We start from the raw sequence: 16,077 nt of genomic DNA, 5'->3' as shown, positions 1-16,077 counted from the left end.
CTGCAAATGACCCCTCCCGGCATGCTTTGCATAGGCCGCGCTTCTCCTTCCCCGCCCGCGCCAGGATTCGCTTTCCCGGCACGCCTCGCGGCGGCCCGCCTGACTCCCGGCGTGCCTCGCGGCTGCGAAACTACAACTCCCGGCATGCCCCGCGCCATCGTGCAGTGCCCGCACCCGTGAGGATGTCGCGGAACGTAAGTGCTGCCCCGCGCCGAGGGCCCCGCGTGTCCGCCTGTCCTGGGGGCGATGCTGGGAGCAGAAAGCAGAGCGGCAGGTCAGGGTTGGGAGCAGCTAGGCGTAGGAGGGGCAGCAGATCAGGCTGGGGGCACAGGGCAGGGAGCAGAAAGCAGAGCAGCAGGGTCATTAAAAAATTAATGAAAACAAGGTAAGGCAGCAGTTAACAGAGAGAATCTAAACCAGTGGGTGCATTTTAAACTAAAGGTCTGATCCGTCCCCAAGTGGTTTTGTGGTGGTAGGAATATAATATATCACGTTATACTGATAATCATTAGAAATTTCCTACGTGTTTCTTGATAGATCCTTCCATGCATACGTGCCAGTTTGCTGTCTCTAACATTTCATTTTTGTTTTCCATTAACAGGTCTCTGACGCAAGCAGCAGAAAAGAACATGTTAAAATTACCAGTGAGCCCAAACCAGGGTTCCTGGAGCGGCTCAGTGAGACATCTGGGGGGATGCTGATTGGGTTTGTGTCGTTTTCCCTTTCTTTCTACGTGCTTTTTACCAATGAGGTATGTGAATTGCATGTCAAGCCAATGTTTTCCTGTATGTCTCGAGTCTATGGCACTTCCAGTCAAATTCTTTCTTACCTGAGTGTTTGTAATGTCAAACTGCAAAGCATTTGGGCTGTCCTCTAAGCTTTGTTATTAATTCATGTGTGAGAAAGGTGGAACATATGGGAAGAGCCTGAATCCTATCACTGGCTGAGTTGGGGACATAATAGAGGAGTAGGATATTGGATAGGAGAGCTGTTTATGAGAGTTTTTGAGAACTGAATATGAAGGGACGTGACGGGAACATCCAGAGTAAGCAGTGGAGTACAGGGAAGAATGAATAAATATTAGGTGGCAAGTGGAACTGAAGAGCATTACATGGATTTGCACATGCCTTCTGTGTGCAAGTGCCTCTCGTGTAAGTCGCTTCCCCCTTTTGTACAACAAAGGGAGTTAATGATTCTGTTGTACTATTGCATAGGGGAGGCTATAGATTTCATACTCTAGTTGACTTGCTTTGCTTGTGTCAAAACAAATAGTAGCCACAAGTAAGTAAGCAACCATATTCCTAAAACCTTATTTTTACATTCCCATCTTTCCCATGCTTGCTCAGAAAACTGTTAGAACTTATCTGAACTATAGTGTAAGTGTGTAAAGCTAGTTTAATCTCCACAAAACTGAGTAATTAGCTATACTACAGGTTATTTAATACTCTAGTTTCAAACTGTTTGTTTTAATTTGAGGCTAATTTTAGTTCTGATTCTGCAAATACTCAGGCCCTCAGCTCCACTACCTGTAATACATCTCCCAGAATTAAATGAGCTACTTGTGCTAGCAAACCTTAAGTATGTGCATAAGAGTTTGCAGGATTAAGGCTTTCCTTTATCCTGAAAGTATTTTTAATCTGATCTGACTGGAAATCTTGGAGTGGAGACAGAATTTGGTGAAATTTCAGAGCTTCACCCAGAAAACAAAAAGCTTCTAGCATGCTACCTACATAAATGAAGAAAAAGAATTTTTGCTATCTCAAACAGAAGTGTGTAGCATAAAGAGCAATAACCTGAAGTTAAGGAAGGGAATATTATCAACCAGTCAGAATAATTGTATGGTAAAATAACGCCATAGTAGCATCCATACTATCATTAGTGACTAAGGTCAAAAGGAAGAAAATAATTTTAGGGTATCATGGTAGGAATATTGTGCTGGTGAGTATGTACATTAACTTTAGTGGTTTAGTTGCATGAAGAAGTATTGTTCTTTCAAGTAAAAATCGGGCATTAAGATTGAAACAACAAATAAGTACAGATGTTTCATGCCATGTGCCTGATCATGCTAGCATTTTGTGGAATTTGTGACACAGTCTTCTGGTTGGTTCATTCGTTAATTCAAGATTCTTCCTCGTTTTTTTTTCATTGTATTCTCTTTTAATTGACTGCAGGGACGAGCTTTGAAGACAGCCACCTCTCTTGATGAGGGCTTGTCTCTTGTAATTCCTCTTGACAACATACGCACCGTGTCTCAACAAAATGAGGGGAAACTAGTGCATTTGTCTGGTGCCCTTGCAACATCAAAGGCAAGTAAAATAATAGTGGCCAAAAATTAGTGCATAAGTTGAGGGAATGGAAAGCTCTTCTGCCAGTTAAAACCAGGCATACTTGATATGCAGAAATACTTTGGAATCTAAACATGCCCTACCTGAGTATGTTGATGTTTTCAATTCTTCCTCACATCTGTACTGTAGAGATTTTGGGACTTGTCATTGCATTCAAAAAGATGCAAAGACTTGAGGATCTGATGTGGAAGCTGCACATCTTCTTGTTAGATCAGATATAATTATGTTGTGGTTAGTTCTTTTTCCAAGGCATGTCATGATGAAATAATGGCCAGCAGAGAAGACAAAGGGTTCATTTTAAATCTGTTCAAGCATGGTTGAATGCTTTGAGTAAGGGACAGTGAGCCAGGACACCTGGTTATGTTGCCTGCCTTTCCACAGGCTTGTCTCACTTTCTTCAGGCCAAATTTATCACTGCTCTAAATAGATAGCATGCACTCCCTCCTGTGCCAAGACTTTTTATACTGCATCCATTGCTGGTATATCAGTCACTTCATGGAATTTATCATTTGTACCAGAGTGAAATTTGATTATCCACCCAATGTGCACATTTCCTTTTATTCACGTGGCTTTGGAAAGTATAATTAACATAAATAGAGTTCTTAAAAATCCTCTGAAAAAAGATACACAGCAGTAGTGCAGAATTATACTGTTTCTAATGCATTGTTTCATTACCCCACTTTTTAAAATTTACTTTGGGTCTTGAGAGTTTTGTTCTTTTTTTCTTTTTTAACATTTTGAAGTGAAAACATTTCCATGAAATCCCTTTTGTGGCATAACAAAGTATGATTTCCCCAACATAAACTTGAACAGATCAACTTTGCTAGCAAAAATATGCAGGTATTTTTATGCTGAATTGTGTGTGTTTGTATTTAAACAGCCTTTGTTCGATCCCAGCTATGGGCTTTCCATTCAGACTGTCAAACTCAAACGTAATGTAGAAATGTACCAGTGGGTAGAATATGAAGACTCCAAGTAAGTTGCTGCTGCTTTAAGGCTCTGTTCTGAGTTTAGTTTTTTGACTTTACCAACATACTGTTTAAATTTAAGGAAGATAGACTGGGTGATGGATAAACTTTTTCATGTAATTTATTTGTTATGTGACAGCCTGTGATTTCACTTTGGGATTTCGTCTTGTTTGTTATGTGACCCTTGGGATTTCACAAGCTTTTGTTTAGTTTTCTGTGCAGGTTTCTTCTTGGTTTTTTTACTATGACCCCCAGATTTGTGCAGATGAACCCCCTTGCAGGGTCAGAACACAATGAACAAATCCTTCTAACATCACCCACCCATCCCCTGACCTCCAAGAGGATGTAAAAACTTACACCCACTGCCTTACCTCATTTAGCTCTATCTCAGCCTGCTTAAAAGCCACAGCTGCAGCTCAGCCTTTACCTTCTTGTCTCCAACACTGTTCTGTTCCAAGCAATGTCAAGAGAATCCAGAGAGCCTTACATTTTCATAAAAGTCCACAAATCTGTTCAATTGACGCCATCATACTCTGTGAGCTGTGCTCCATCTCAGTATTTTACTGTCTTTTTTTTAATAAATAAAATATTTTAAATTAAAACAAAAACAAATCCATGAGCCAATCACTTTCTTAGTTGACCAAATAAGCTGTACAGTATAAAATGGGAAATCTATAATAAGTACCAGTATTAAATCAGAACTGTCCAGCTAATACCTGTTACCTAATATAAATGGAAATGTTTTGAAGTAGTGTTTACACTGTTGCAGTTAATGACGTACATCTTGGAACAGAGGTGTGGACTCTACTCTCAGATCTGCCAACAGCCAGTAAGTTGGTATGTGACTTTGGACAAATCCTTAATTTTCTCTATTTCTGCTTTCATGTGTATAAAACTCCTGTACAATGGGAAGAAAAAAAGTACCTAATTTGTGGATAATTCATTAACTTTTTGTTTTGTTATTTCCCTGCTCTCCCTCCCCCCACAAATAGTATTAAAATAATTTCTAGCAATTTCAGTTGCCTGGAAGTTCTGGGGTGCCCCAGCAACATTGAGCCAATTGAAGTTTACCTGTAATCTTCCAAATGCCTGCCTTCCTTCCAGGGGACCAGGAGTCTTAATCGACTCTTTACCTGTTTGATTGACAGGTGTAATATAACAGCAAAATATTATTTGCCTTTACTGTTTGTTTTAAGTTAGTATAGTTACTAAACATGGATCCACAGGCATTCACATAATTTTTAGAAGGTTACAGGTAAACTTCAATGTTGCTGCCTCCCCTCCAACTTTCAGACAGCTGGAATTGATAAAAATCAAAATTTTTCTATTTTTTTTTTTGGAGGAGGATGAAGAGAAGAAAAATATACATAATTGCTCTTAACACATGTAAGCAGAAGGACAGAGAAAATTAATTGATGATTTTCTTTTTCTTGGAAGAGGTCACGTCAAAATTCAGTTTTCCAAGCTGCATTGTATCCTAGTGCGCGCACACACTTTCTCTGGCAAATAATGAAGATGCAGAAAACAGCTTCCCAATTTTAATTTGCTTATGTTAATAGCAGGCTCCCTGGCTTAAAAAAAATGTTCTCCATCACTTTCACCCCAGTCTACTTCAGACTTGCCTTCTCTTCAGTAATATGGTTCAAGAAAAGATGGTTGCCATCCAAAATGTTTGTAACCTTTCCCTCATGCTCCCAGAACTACAGCCTCTTTGTTAAGAATCTAAGGTTTAGGGAAAGTTTAATTCCATTCAGAATATAACCATTTGCATTTTACTTGGTTTTCTCTGAGCTCTGTGCAAAGTTATTGACCTCTTTGCTATTTTTCTTCTCTCTTCTGCAGAGAATATGAGGAGAATGGTGAAATTAAGAAAGAAACAAGATATTCATATAGTAAGTTAATCATTACTTGATTCAAAATTAGTTGTTTCTTTTGAAGTGGAAACTGGGTTTCCATGCTGATTTGAAAGGGAGTTCTATGGTGGTCTGCGAAGAAGAGTGAAAACACGTTGGGAGGAATGGGCAGTGCTGTAGCAAGGGGAGGGCAAGCGGGGCAACTGCCCCAGGCACTGAAGCGAAGGGGCACCAACAGGTGCTGCCCAGCTGGGGCAGGGCGCAGGATGGAGCTGCGAGCAGCTTGTCTGGTGGGACGCGGGGATGGAGGGAAGGCAGCTCCCACTGTTGCGTGTGCTCCCAGGCAATCATGGAAGGGTCCCCCAGATCTGTGCATGGGTCAAGGGTGGACTGCTGCTGCAGGCTTTGCCCTAGGTACCAAACTTCCTTGCTAGGGCACTGGGAATGGGAAAATGGTTCTAAGTCATGCACCCTTGGCAGGCCTTGGTTCCTTAAGACAGTTGGGATTGGAGCAGAACCAGCCCATTCAAGAGTAAATGCAAAAGGAAATCTGTGTTAGGAATTCAAGAACACCCAAAGTCTTCAGTCTTGTATAATTGTAGGGAAGAGACCTGGGAGAAGTGGCATGTGTGCTTCCACCCATATGAGCAAGTAAATATTGTTCAGGTACCAGCATGAACAGTTGAAATACCAGTGTCTTGAATGCCTTTGTATTTTGATATGTGTTGTGCTTTTTGCCAAATGCTTTTCTGGCAACAGCAGAAGAGAGGATTATTTTGATCTACCCAGTGGCAGAAAACAAATGCTCTGAGTCATCGCATCTCTGCAGATTAGCCTCTGGGCCTCACTTATCCCTGATTGCATGCCCACATTACATGCCTGTGTGCTTTAACAATCCATGAGTATAATTATAAAAATGCCATCAGCTCAGTGGAATACAGGGCTCTGTAGCTTGGAAATGTATTGGGAACAGAACTGGTGGCTGTGAGCTAACAGCAGTTCTGCAGTAAAAGCGAATAGAAAAGCCCATAGGACTATGAGTATGGCCTGCTAGCATTGTCACTCTGCCCCTAAAAAAGATACCTGCCATTGTCTGTGTCTGTCCAGGGAAGCATGTACAGCTCTTATTTTGCAGATGAACTGCATGAAGAGGATGTTTGTCATAAAGAAGCTGGTGGAACCCATATTGAGAATCTCAAGAGGTTCCCCTGTGTGGTGAAGGCAGCAGTAAAACATTGCAGTACATACAGCAGCAAACATCTGTCTGCTGCTTCACCAGATTGAGCCATTTGGTTTCAACAGAAATTGTATCTCGCCCTCAGCCAGATGTAACTCATTCACTGAAGAGCACCAGCAGTAAAGTCCAAAACTCCCACTGAACTCAGTGCAGCCAGAATTTCACTCCCACACTTTCATTCTTTCCCTAGACTCCCACCCCCCATGAGACAACAGTTGAAGTGTACTTTAAGCACCCTTTAAAACATACATATGATATAAAGTGCATGTCTGCAAGTGTAAGTTCAGTTTAAAATCTCTCTCTCTTTCTGCTGGTTAAGTACAACCTGTCTAACTTGGCATTCTTTTTTCTTCTCTCCAACCTCTGTCTTTTCCTTAGACACTGAATGGAAATCGGAAGTTGTGAACAGTAAAAATTTTGATCGAGAGATTGGACATAAAAATCCAAGGTAATTCACCCCAAAACAAATTCAACCCAACTCCTGTAATACAATATCTTTGATCAATCAGATACAGTGTGGGTGGGGGGGTGATGGAGGGCTAACTAATCTTTGTAGCATGGTGAGATAGAGGGTACATTGTTTCTACAGGAATTTCTTTCAGTTTTCACTCTGAGGCAGCACAAACGGGAAGTGCTCAGAAATGAACCAGTAATGCAGCCAGGATTAGGTTTGTATATAATTAATTACAATTAGCAAGTGGCATCTTTCTCCCTTCCAGTCATATATCTTGTGCTTCTGGACTGTACTGCCTCCAAGTGTGAAAACCAAGAAGTCCTTTTCCAACTTTCCTAATCCATCAGTGGGATTGGGAACTATTAAAAGTACAAAAACAGAATGGCACCCTTTGTGATTGTCATGCCAGATGCATTGTGTGCTCATATCTCTTGACAGAGTGTATGCCAGGTCATGGATTTGTACGTGTCAGCCTCTCCAAAATGTAATTTAGTAACCTAATTACTCCCCACTGCTGTATTTTGACTACAGTAGAATAATAATAGAAAAAATACAGATTTTTAGTGCCACTCACCATAGTATTTGAGTATTTTCTAGTGGCATGTCAAGGAATGCAATGAAGATTTGCCTTGTGTAAGTAAGATCAGTGGAAGGACAGAGAGAACAGGTTGGAGAACAGGAGAGTTTTGGAATTTGCAGAACCGTTAGATCTTGAGGTTTGGGGGGGGGTCCCCTCAGGGTTTTAGGACTTTCACATAACTAGAACTTTGTTTTTAAAAATGTTGTATATTTCTAACTAATAATGCTCTGGGTAATAAAAATAATCAAATACCTGGTCAGAAAACAAGAAAAAATAAATCAAAATGCATTTTTCCCTTATTTGAGCTAATGTGCACAAGAGATCCCTAAAAGCTGGGTGACAGTTTGGGTGAAAGATAAAACCCTCTAAACAGATATATGCAAATATTAGCTTGTTATCTTGCAATTTGATCCTGAAAATGTTTTTGCATGTAATTTACTGCTGTGTGTAATCAATAGGATTACTTGTGACAGTAAAATTAAGTATGGGTTTAAAAGTTGCAGAACTAGGACTTTGGTAACTTGATCGTGGGCTAGAAATGGGTTCATGAAGTAAAGATTTACGATGGAGAGCACTTTAATTTAGTAAAAGCGAACAAGTTCTAGTGTTTAACAGCTGACATTAAACGCTTTGAGAACTAAAAGAAAGATACTATTGTTTCTAGCAATGGGGATAATTTAGCTACTGATGCAACTTACCTAGGAATGTGAATGATTTAATTGTCATATGTGGTCTTTACATTGAGGTTGGATAACTTTCTGAACTCTAGCAGAACTAGATCTGTAACTCCTTCATGAAGCTTATAATAAAAATGCTAGGCCAGTATTATGCAGAAGGCCAGACTAGATGTTTATAGTGGTCCTTTTTATTCATCAAAGTCCATTGCTGACACCATTAAGATAAAAATACCAGGGGCTCACATTCTACATTGCACCAGCTATTTAACGTTTTGGTACTCTTGCACTCAGATTTGCATCGCTACTTCATTGATCTTTTATTATCTGTTGTTGATCACAAATATGTCCATAATGATAGAATTTTTATGGAAACTATTTCTGTTCCCCAGTGCTATGGCTGTGGAATCTTTCACTGTGACTGCTCCTGATGTCCAGGTGGGCAGGTTCTTTCTTTCCAAAGGTAAGAAATATGTGCATGGCTTTGTATGTGAATGATATGAGAGCAAGACTGGGTGGTCTCGGGTATAAAACTTACATAGATTGCTCTGGATGCAGTACTCCAATTCTGGCCTGACCAATGCCGCATAAAGGGGAAGTATCACCTCCCTGGACCTGTTTGTCATGCACCTGCATTAGCATGATAAAGTGCAGTTAGCTTTACTGATCATTTTATCGCAGTGACGACTCATGTTCATGAGTGTTTGTGCTCACAGGTCCCGAATCGGGTGGGTTTTGCTCATTACCTTTTGGAATGGCAGTCCCTAAACTGGCCATGAAGAGATAGTGAAATGGAATGTAGGTTAATGTGCTACTTGAGACCTAGTCTTGCTTCTTTATTCTGTTCAGGTCTTATTGACAAAATAGACAACTTCAAGCAGATGAGCCTGTCAAACCTGGAAGATCCACATGCAGATGTTACCCGAGGAGGCGATTATTTTTACCATAGTGAGAACCCCAGGCGTCCAGAAGTAAGATGAAGGGTTTTTGCCTTGGTTTTTCTTTGCTGCAATTAAAATCTGCTTGGCAGACTTAAAATGAAAGGCATGGCCTTGCAAGCTTCCTAGAAACTCTATTTCCATAAAAATAGAAGGTGGGAGAGCTGAGCAGTCATACAGGATCCAACCCCTTGCTGAAAGGCTAATGCTGGTGATTCATTTTTGTATAGCTGAGAAACTTTTGGGCACTTTTACACATGCTCCAGGTTGGTGGGGGGGGATGCTGCACTTTAGAGCAGCTCCGAGAGCTGCTCTAATTAAGTGGCACCACAACTTGTGTATCGGCTTTCCCACGCTTAAAAATGGCGGCAGGGGTGCTTGAACTGAACTTGTTTGAGCCTTAGTTCAAGTGCCCCTGCTGCCATTTTTAAGCACAGAGATGCTGATACATGAGACGCAGGAGGCTGCTGAAACATGGCAATTGCCAGGCTCCAGAAGACTCGGTCAAGTCTGCTCCGATGCGCTCGTGCACAGGCACCCTCCGATTCTGCCTTTACCCCTTATTGCTGTCCTTGAGCATCTTTTTTCACATGTTAAATTGGCAGGCTAGTAAATAAAAAGAAATGGGACTGTGCCACTGCTGCTCTAGCAGAATGGGTTTCATCTGTGCCTCACTGGTCTGTGCAGTTTTCAAGGTCTGTTCCATGCAGCTGAGCAGATTATAGCAAAAAAATAAGCCAAGGCTCTGTTAGCTCATGCGGTTCTACTTAATGAAAGGGAAGTGATGTGAAACACTCCTGGCATTGCTGGACTCCCATACATATGGTGGGATTGCTTAAAAATGGGTCAAGGTACTCTCTCATTTTTGAGACTCAGCCTAGGGAAAAAAACACATGCAGGAATCCTATATGAACATCTCTTGTGGCAGTACAAAGCTTTTAGGCTGTGTTACAACCTGGAAATGCCTCATAAAGAATAGTTTAATGGGGAATCTTATCTCGAAGTGAATCTGCTATTAACTTTTGGTGGTTTTTTCCCTTGTTTCCAGGTGGGAGACCTTCGAGTTTCATTCTTCTGTGCAGGTCTGAGTGGAGATGACCCTCACATGGGCCCAGCAGATGTGGTAAATCTTCAGATTCTCCCCTAATTTGCCCATTGATGTCCTGGTGCTGGCGCACACAAGCTCTTTAACTTTTTTTCTGCCTCTTACAAGGTAACTGTGATTGCTCGTCAGCGAGGGGAGCAGTTGGTTCCCTATCAGACCAAGTCTGGCAATGTCCTGCAAATTCTATACGTTGGGGATCTCTCTGCTGAGGTGAGTTACTTATGACACTAGCTAACTCTGAAATGAGAGAGGACAGCAATAAGCTGGGCAGTGAGTTGCCTTTCCCTTCGTCTTTCAATGCACAGGAGAAATTGGGTAGCATGTATCTACTTCCTTCAGTCCTCCCACTGGATGGGGAAATCTGGCCTTAGTGCTGCCTCTCCTGCCTCTAATTTTATTGTTCAAGGGAAAGATGCTATAGCCTGCTTTAAATTGTGAGCCTGTTACCCACCTTCTTAATCCCCAAGTGGTTGAATATGCCTATTATGTCTCAACAGAATGTAAATCCTGTCTACTTACATTTGCGGTACCCAGTTGGACTGTTTAATCCCTGCTCATTTTGTCATTAAAGCGTGATTTGTAGCTAAAGTTACTATGCAAAATAACTTCCTTCTGCTACTGACTCTCATCTCTCTTGAGTATGAAAGGCTTTTTTGGCAGGCGCTAATTGTGTCATGATCCCTCAAATACTTTCTAAAGGTTACATTTTAAAAAGTTAGTTTTTAATTAAGCAAAGCCTGGGATTCTTCTCTCTCCACCCTTTATTACAGAGACCTGAGGGTTTGAAATGCATTTATTGCTAGTCTAGCTGACTGGTGAACCCTAAGGCAACTTAAACGCACTCTAATATATCCTGCATGCTCTGACAACTTGGTGATTCATTTACTTTCTTGGCAAGTTGGTTTTCATTAGTGATTGTTTCATGCCCTGCTGCGAAGATTCTGGATGTCAAGAATTCACTTGAGTTCCCAAGAGCAGTTGAACTGGCTCTTGTTTACAGGCTGTACTGGAAAGAGAGGAAAAAAAGTATTGACTTTTGTTTTAGGGCAAGCTCTGAACCTTAGTTTTTAATGTATGGAGTCCCAGTTTCCAGTGTGGCAATGCAGTTTAGAGCAATTGTACCTAGAACTTAGTTTGTGTAACTTGCGAGTGCAGTTTCTCATGAGATGTTTCACTGAGGCATTTTAACCAGACCCAGGCATCTAAACAATTTTGTGAATATAATCTACTAATGGGGTACACACAGATCTGTAAAATCTCCTTTTCCTTGAAAGCAAAATCTTTGCTTTATTTGGGTCCAAATGCAGTTCCAGTAAAGCATGCACATATCTTTATTATACAAAAAGGTTTGTTTGGCTTGTCTGCTCCCTGCTATAGCAGTGCTGTTACTTATTGTACCACGTTCATTCTGATAAGGAATGAGAACGCAGCAACTTGTTCATAGGTGTTACACTTATTTTTAAGGAAATAGTGTTTTCTTGAATCTGAGAAGTAAAGGCTTTGGAGTGTTTGCTAAGCAGCAAAATTGAGCAATTCCCACTTGTCCTTACATTGCAAAGGGTGACAGAATGTTTTGCGATCAACAGAAGCACTCTTGGCCTTTTTGCTGCATTTTGGATTCTTTGGTAACCTATTGGGCTGCTTCTGTGGTAACTGATAACCCACAGAATCACTGAAAGTGCTGTGAACATGCATGTCGCTGTTCAAAAGCATTGCGTTCTGAACAGGAGAGGCACATTTTAAGGCCCTGGAAACAGCAAGATTGGAAACCTGAAGGAAAATTAGAAACTGGAAATGTGTAACTATGTTTGTATTTCAGGAGGTCTTTCAAAAAGAGCATGAGAGTAACACCATGAAGACCTGGGGCCTTCGTGCAGCAGGCTGGCTTGCCATGTTTGTTGGCATCAACCTCATGACCCGAATTCTTTATACCTTGGGTATGTTTTTTTGTTTTTGTTTTTTTTAAATTAAAAATTGGTTTGAAGGTAAGACCTGAATCCAAACCCTTGGGGCCAAATGATGATCGTTACATGGCAAATGGATTCTGGGGGTTTGGAACTTGGATCTGAATCTGAATTTTGAAGCCGGCCTCTACATCTATGGAGGTCGGAACCAAAATCGAGATCTGAATGCTTGCTTAATGGACAGGTGAATTCTGAGTGAAGTCTGCAGTGTACACCCATCTGCTTTTAAATTCTGGCCTAAGTCATGTTTCAGTCTAGCCTCATAGTCTAGTTCCCAGTGGACCCTGGCCATGCACTTACTAAAGCTAGAAACTGAGAGCACAGCTGGTGCAGATGATTGGAAGTCCTACTCCATGCTGCAGAGTCCAACCAGCTGCTAGCTGCATACAGAGCTGCCATGTACCTTAAGTCTTTCATTATTTGTATTGCAGTAGTATCTAGAGCCCCCATTCCTGAACCATGTGGACCACAGGACTATTGTGCTGGGTGGGTGCAGTACAGACAACAAAAACAGGACTTCCGAGTTGCTCTTAACTTAGACTGAGGAAAGTGATGCAATAAATTTGGTGAAAGCTGTTTGTTGCATCAAACTTGCATCAACTTGAGTCCAAAGTTACTTGTTCTGAAATAGACTGGAAAAGTATTACAACTGTGAGAGATGTCTGCAGAATTGGATTGAATTTTCCATAAAACAAATGCAGTTTCTGGTCTGGAGTGAAGTGTGAACACTTTGAAATCTTTTCTTGCCTTCTGTAACCCTTTCACACATGTTTATTGTCCAACAGCACAAGGGCTATCTTTAGTTTATAATGGGACAGGCCTTGTGGGAATCACAGTTGGGTTCCAGCTCTCTTGCAGAAGGCACTGAACTTGTCTTTGTCCCACTCTTCAGCTAGCAGGTCAGTCAGTGCTCCTTGCTTGCCTCCCTGAGAAGTGGAGTCTTGTTTCAACAATGTCTGAAGTGATTTGAGATCTTTTGTAAGCACTGTCTAGTATTTGTTGATGTAAATGGGAGTCTTTCCATTCACCTAGAGTTGATAATTTTGGGTATCATTTCCCAATCTTTTGGCAGTATAAAATCTTACAAATGATTGCATTGTCACATGCTTCTTTCTTGGTTTTCTTCCCTACCACAGTGGATTGGTTTCCTGTTGTCAGAGACCTGGTTAATATTGGCCTGAAAGCCTTTGCCTTCTGCATAGCCACCTCTCTCTCCCTGCTGACCATCTCCGTAGGGTGGCTCTTCTACCGTCCTTTGTGGGCTTTGATGATTGCACTGCTGTCTGCAGTTCCTATTGTAATTGCCAAATCCCGAGTTCCAGCAAAAAAACAGCAATGAAGATGGAAGAGCTCCTTTTTGCTCTCTTTGCACTGGAGTCTGTAAAGCTTAGTGCATGAGGTTTCAGGCTATTACAACATGCCTAAGGCACATCACCAAAGAGCTCAGTTGGGTGTAATTGTTTATTCACTTAACACATAAGCACAAAAAATGCAATTCTACAGGCTACTGCTTTGTAGTAAGCCAGTGAAATTGAATTACAAAGTCTGGAGTGGGTGAGAAGCAGTATTTGCCTCTAAACAAGTGTTTTCTAGCCTCTTCAAATGAGGCAGGTTAGTATAATCTCCCAGTGGACAAGTTTTATCATGTAATCTACAACTTTCAGTCTTTAGTGTGTTTGTGTACCTTCCTATCTCACTTTCTAACGTAGGTGTGTACATTGCAAAAAACCCGTGTGTTAATATACAAAAGCAACTTTGCATACATGTGAAAGCTGTGTTAGACTCTTGGTCTTCAGTAATTAGAGAAAAAATAGGCATAAGGGTCACTTGCACCAAGGGTTTAAAAAAAATATAAATTGGATCGTGGGCAGTAGGCTGAAATGACTTTTAAAGGTACCTGGTTTTCAGAACGTGCTGGACAAGGTCCTTTCCAAAGTCAGGACCCTAGACAAACTAAACGGTCTTAGCTTTTGTACCCAAGATCACTAATATCTTTTCATGGGGAGAGGATGGAGCTTGAAAGTAATTTTAAATTCCATCTTTTAAGGTCCTCCACCTCTTTATTGGAGGAAGTGGGGAAAGGGGTAGAAACCTAAGATCCTGAAGCAAAACTTGTCCAGCTTAGTAAGTACTCCTACATGTTGTTTGCTATTTTATACAGTATGTGTGTGCTGTGTATTTTACTTAAGGAAGGCAATGAAAACACTCCATTTTACTTTATGCTATGTCATGAAAGCCAAAATCTGGACTAAAGAGTTAAATGCCCCACCACTGCATTTGCAAACCAAACAGATAACTTCTTCCTTGAGATCTAAATCCTTCAAAGTAGTCCTGCTTAATCTTTAAATCTTGTATACCTAAATAACTTAAATCAGGAGTTTTATTTCATGGTGGGACACAAAATAACTCCATATTTAACCTTATGTTCATGTTTACAGTTTTCTGCTGTCAAAAGTACTTGTGATTAAAAATAGTATAGAATTGTTTCTAAAGGGGGTATAAAGCTCCAAATGGTTTGCCTGGCTTTTTGGCTGTGGCCATATCTGCTTCATTTTTAGATGAATGCTTAATTCTTTGCACAAAAATGGTATTAAAAAGTAAAGGAAAAGTTTTTAGGTAACAGGCTTTCCCCAGTTGTTGTTCTGAACAAATTTTAGTTAAAGAGCATCCTTCTATTTTTGTAGGCATTCAAACATTGTCAGTTCAATTTCAAATCCCCAGGGCCTTATTCTGTCCCAGTGAAATCACTAGGGGCATTTATACATGTGCCCAGGGGTGGGGAAAGGAGGGGCACTTTAATTAGGGTGGCTCCAAGAGCTGCTTTAATTAAAGCATCCAGGGCACCACATGCATCAGCATCCCTGCACTGAAAAATGGTGGCTTTAGTTAAAGCATCCACTTCTTCCAGTGTGGCAAGTACTACGCAATTGAGCAGACTCAATTGATCAAGTTTGCTCTGACGCACTATTAACTGGAGTAGCTTTGCTGTACGTGTATAGGCACCCTTGGATGGGCAGCCGCTTGCTAAGGTTGCTTTAGATATGCAAATAGTCTGAATGGAAAGTATGGGGCTATAAAAAAGACTTGAGGAATTCATGCCTGTCCCTGAACCTCTGAAGCATGTCTTTCAGTGTGTCTAATGGATAGTTGTGTGTGTCCCTATGGGGAAAAATTTCTGCTTTCCAAACTTGAGAAAACACTAGCATTCATGTACTGTAAATTGGGGCCAGGGGGGTGGGCTGGAGTCCTTTTTCTGTGGAAGAATTGACCTTTTGTATATGCCATTAAACTTCTTTCAAATGACTATGTGCTTTTTTTTGTTCCAGCTTTGCCAGATCCTTTCCTTCACAGCTTTTATGAATTCCAGAGGTAGCATTTTTAATGCAATTGTTCAGAGCTTCTTAACCAACTTGTTACACCATTTGCACTTTATCTCTCTATAATAGCAAGTTTACAGTTACTATTAGTTTAGTTCCTAGCAAGAGACAAGGTCATAGCAACTGATTTGCTAGAAGGTGAGGTAATGTACTGTTGAAGAGGCAGTTTGGGAGTGCCTAAACTACAATTTGGGATAGACGTGCTGCATAAGCCTCGCTGAGCAAGCCATTTATTTAACTCTTTTTTTGCCCAAGTTACGTTTTGAGTAAAGGTAACGTGCTGCTCTCCGCACAGTTTCTTGGAAAGCACTAAGGGTATTCACCCCCTGGTCCACTTACCAGATCCATCCTCTAGGCTATAGCCCTGCATGTAACATCAGGCATGTAGGTTTGGATGTGGGGCACCCTAGGCCCTTTTCCTGATACCAGTCTCATGCCCTTCATCTGATCCACAGGGCCAAAAGGCTGTGCCCCACTACACTAAATCTTTGTGATTCGTCCATTGAGGACAGTATATTTTTTGAAAGAGGCCTCGCATTTCATGGAATCAAGACACCTTTAAATAGCTGGCCTGTAGCTTGT

At 41.1% G+C, this 16,077-nt stretch overlaps 1 protein-coding gene across 1 annotated transcript; it reads left to right on the top strand.

Moving 5' to 3' along the window:
* Window positions 1-83: 83 nt before the first annotated feature.
* On the top strand, window positions 84-15,422 carry TMEM43 (transmembrane protein 43). The gene is made up of 12 exons (XM_006273098.4): window positions 84-194; window positions 602-751; window positions 2,172-2,306; window positions 3,226-3,320; window positions 5,156-5,205; window positions 6,782-6,851; window positions 8,504-8,574; window positions 8,961-9,082; window positions 10,098-10,172; window positions 10,263-10,364; window positions 11,974-12,091; window positions 13,255-15,422. Exons 1-12 carry the CDS (start codon window positions 183-185, stop codon window positions 13,455-13,457), a joined length of 1,203 nt encoding a protein of 400 aa, XP_006273160.1. The 5' UTR covers window positions 84-182; the 3' UTR covers window positions 13,458-15,422.
* The last annotated feature ends 655 nt before the right edge of the window (window positions 15,423-16,077 follow it).

Source organism: Alligator mississippiensis, chromosome 12 (genome assembly GCF_030867095.1).
Source record: "Alligator mississippiensis isolate rAllMis1 chromosome 12, rAllMis1, whole genome shotgun sequence".
In the NCBI taxonomy this organism is placed as follows: Eukaryota; Metazoa; Chordata; order Crocodylia; family Alligatoridae; genus Alligator; species Alligator mississippiensis.
The sequence above is the reverse complement of the archived record's forward strand: the minus strand, read 5'-3'. Positions and strand labels throughout refer to the sequence as shown.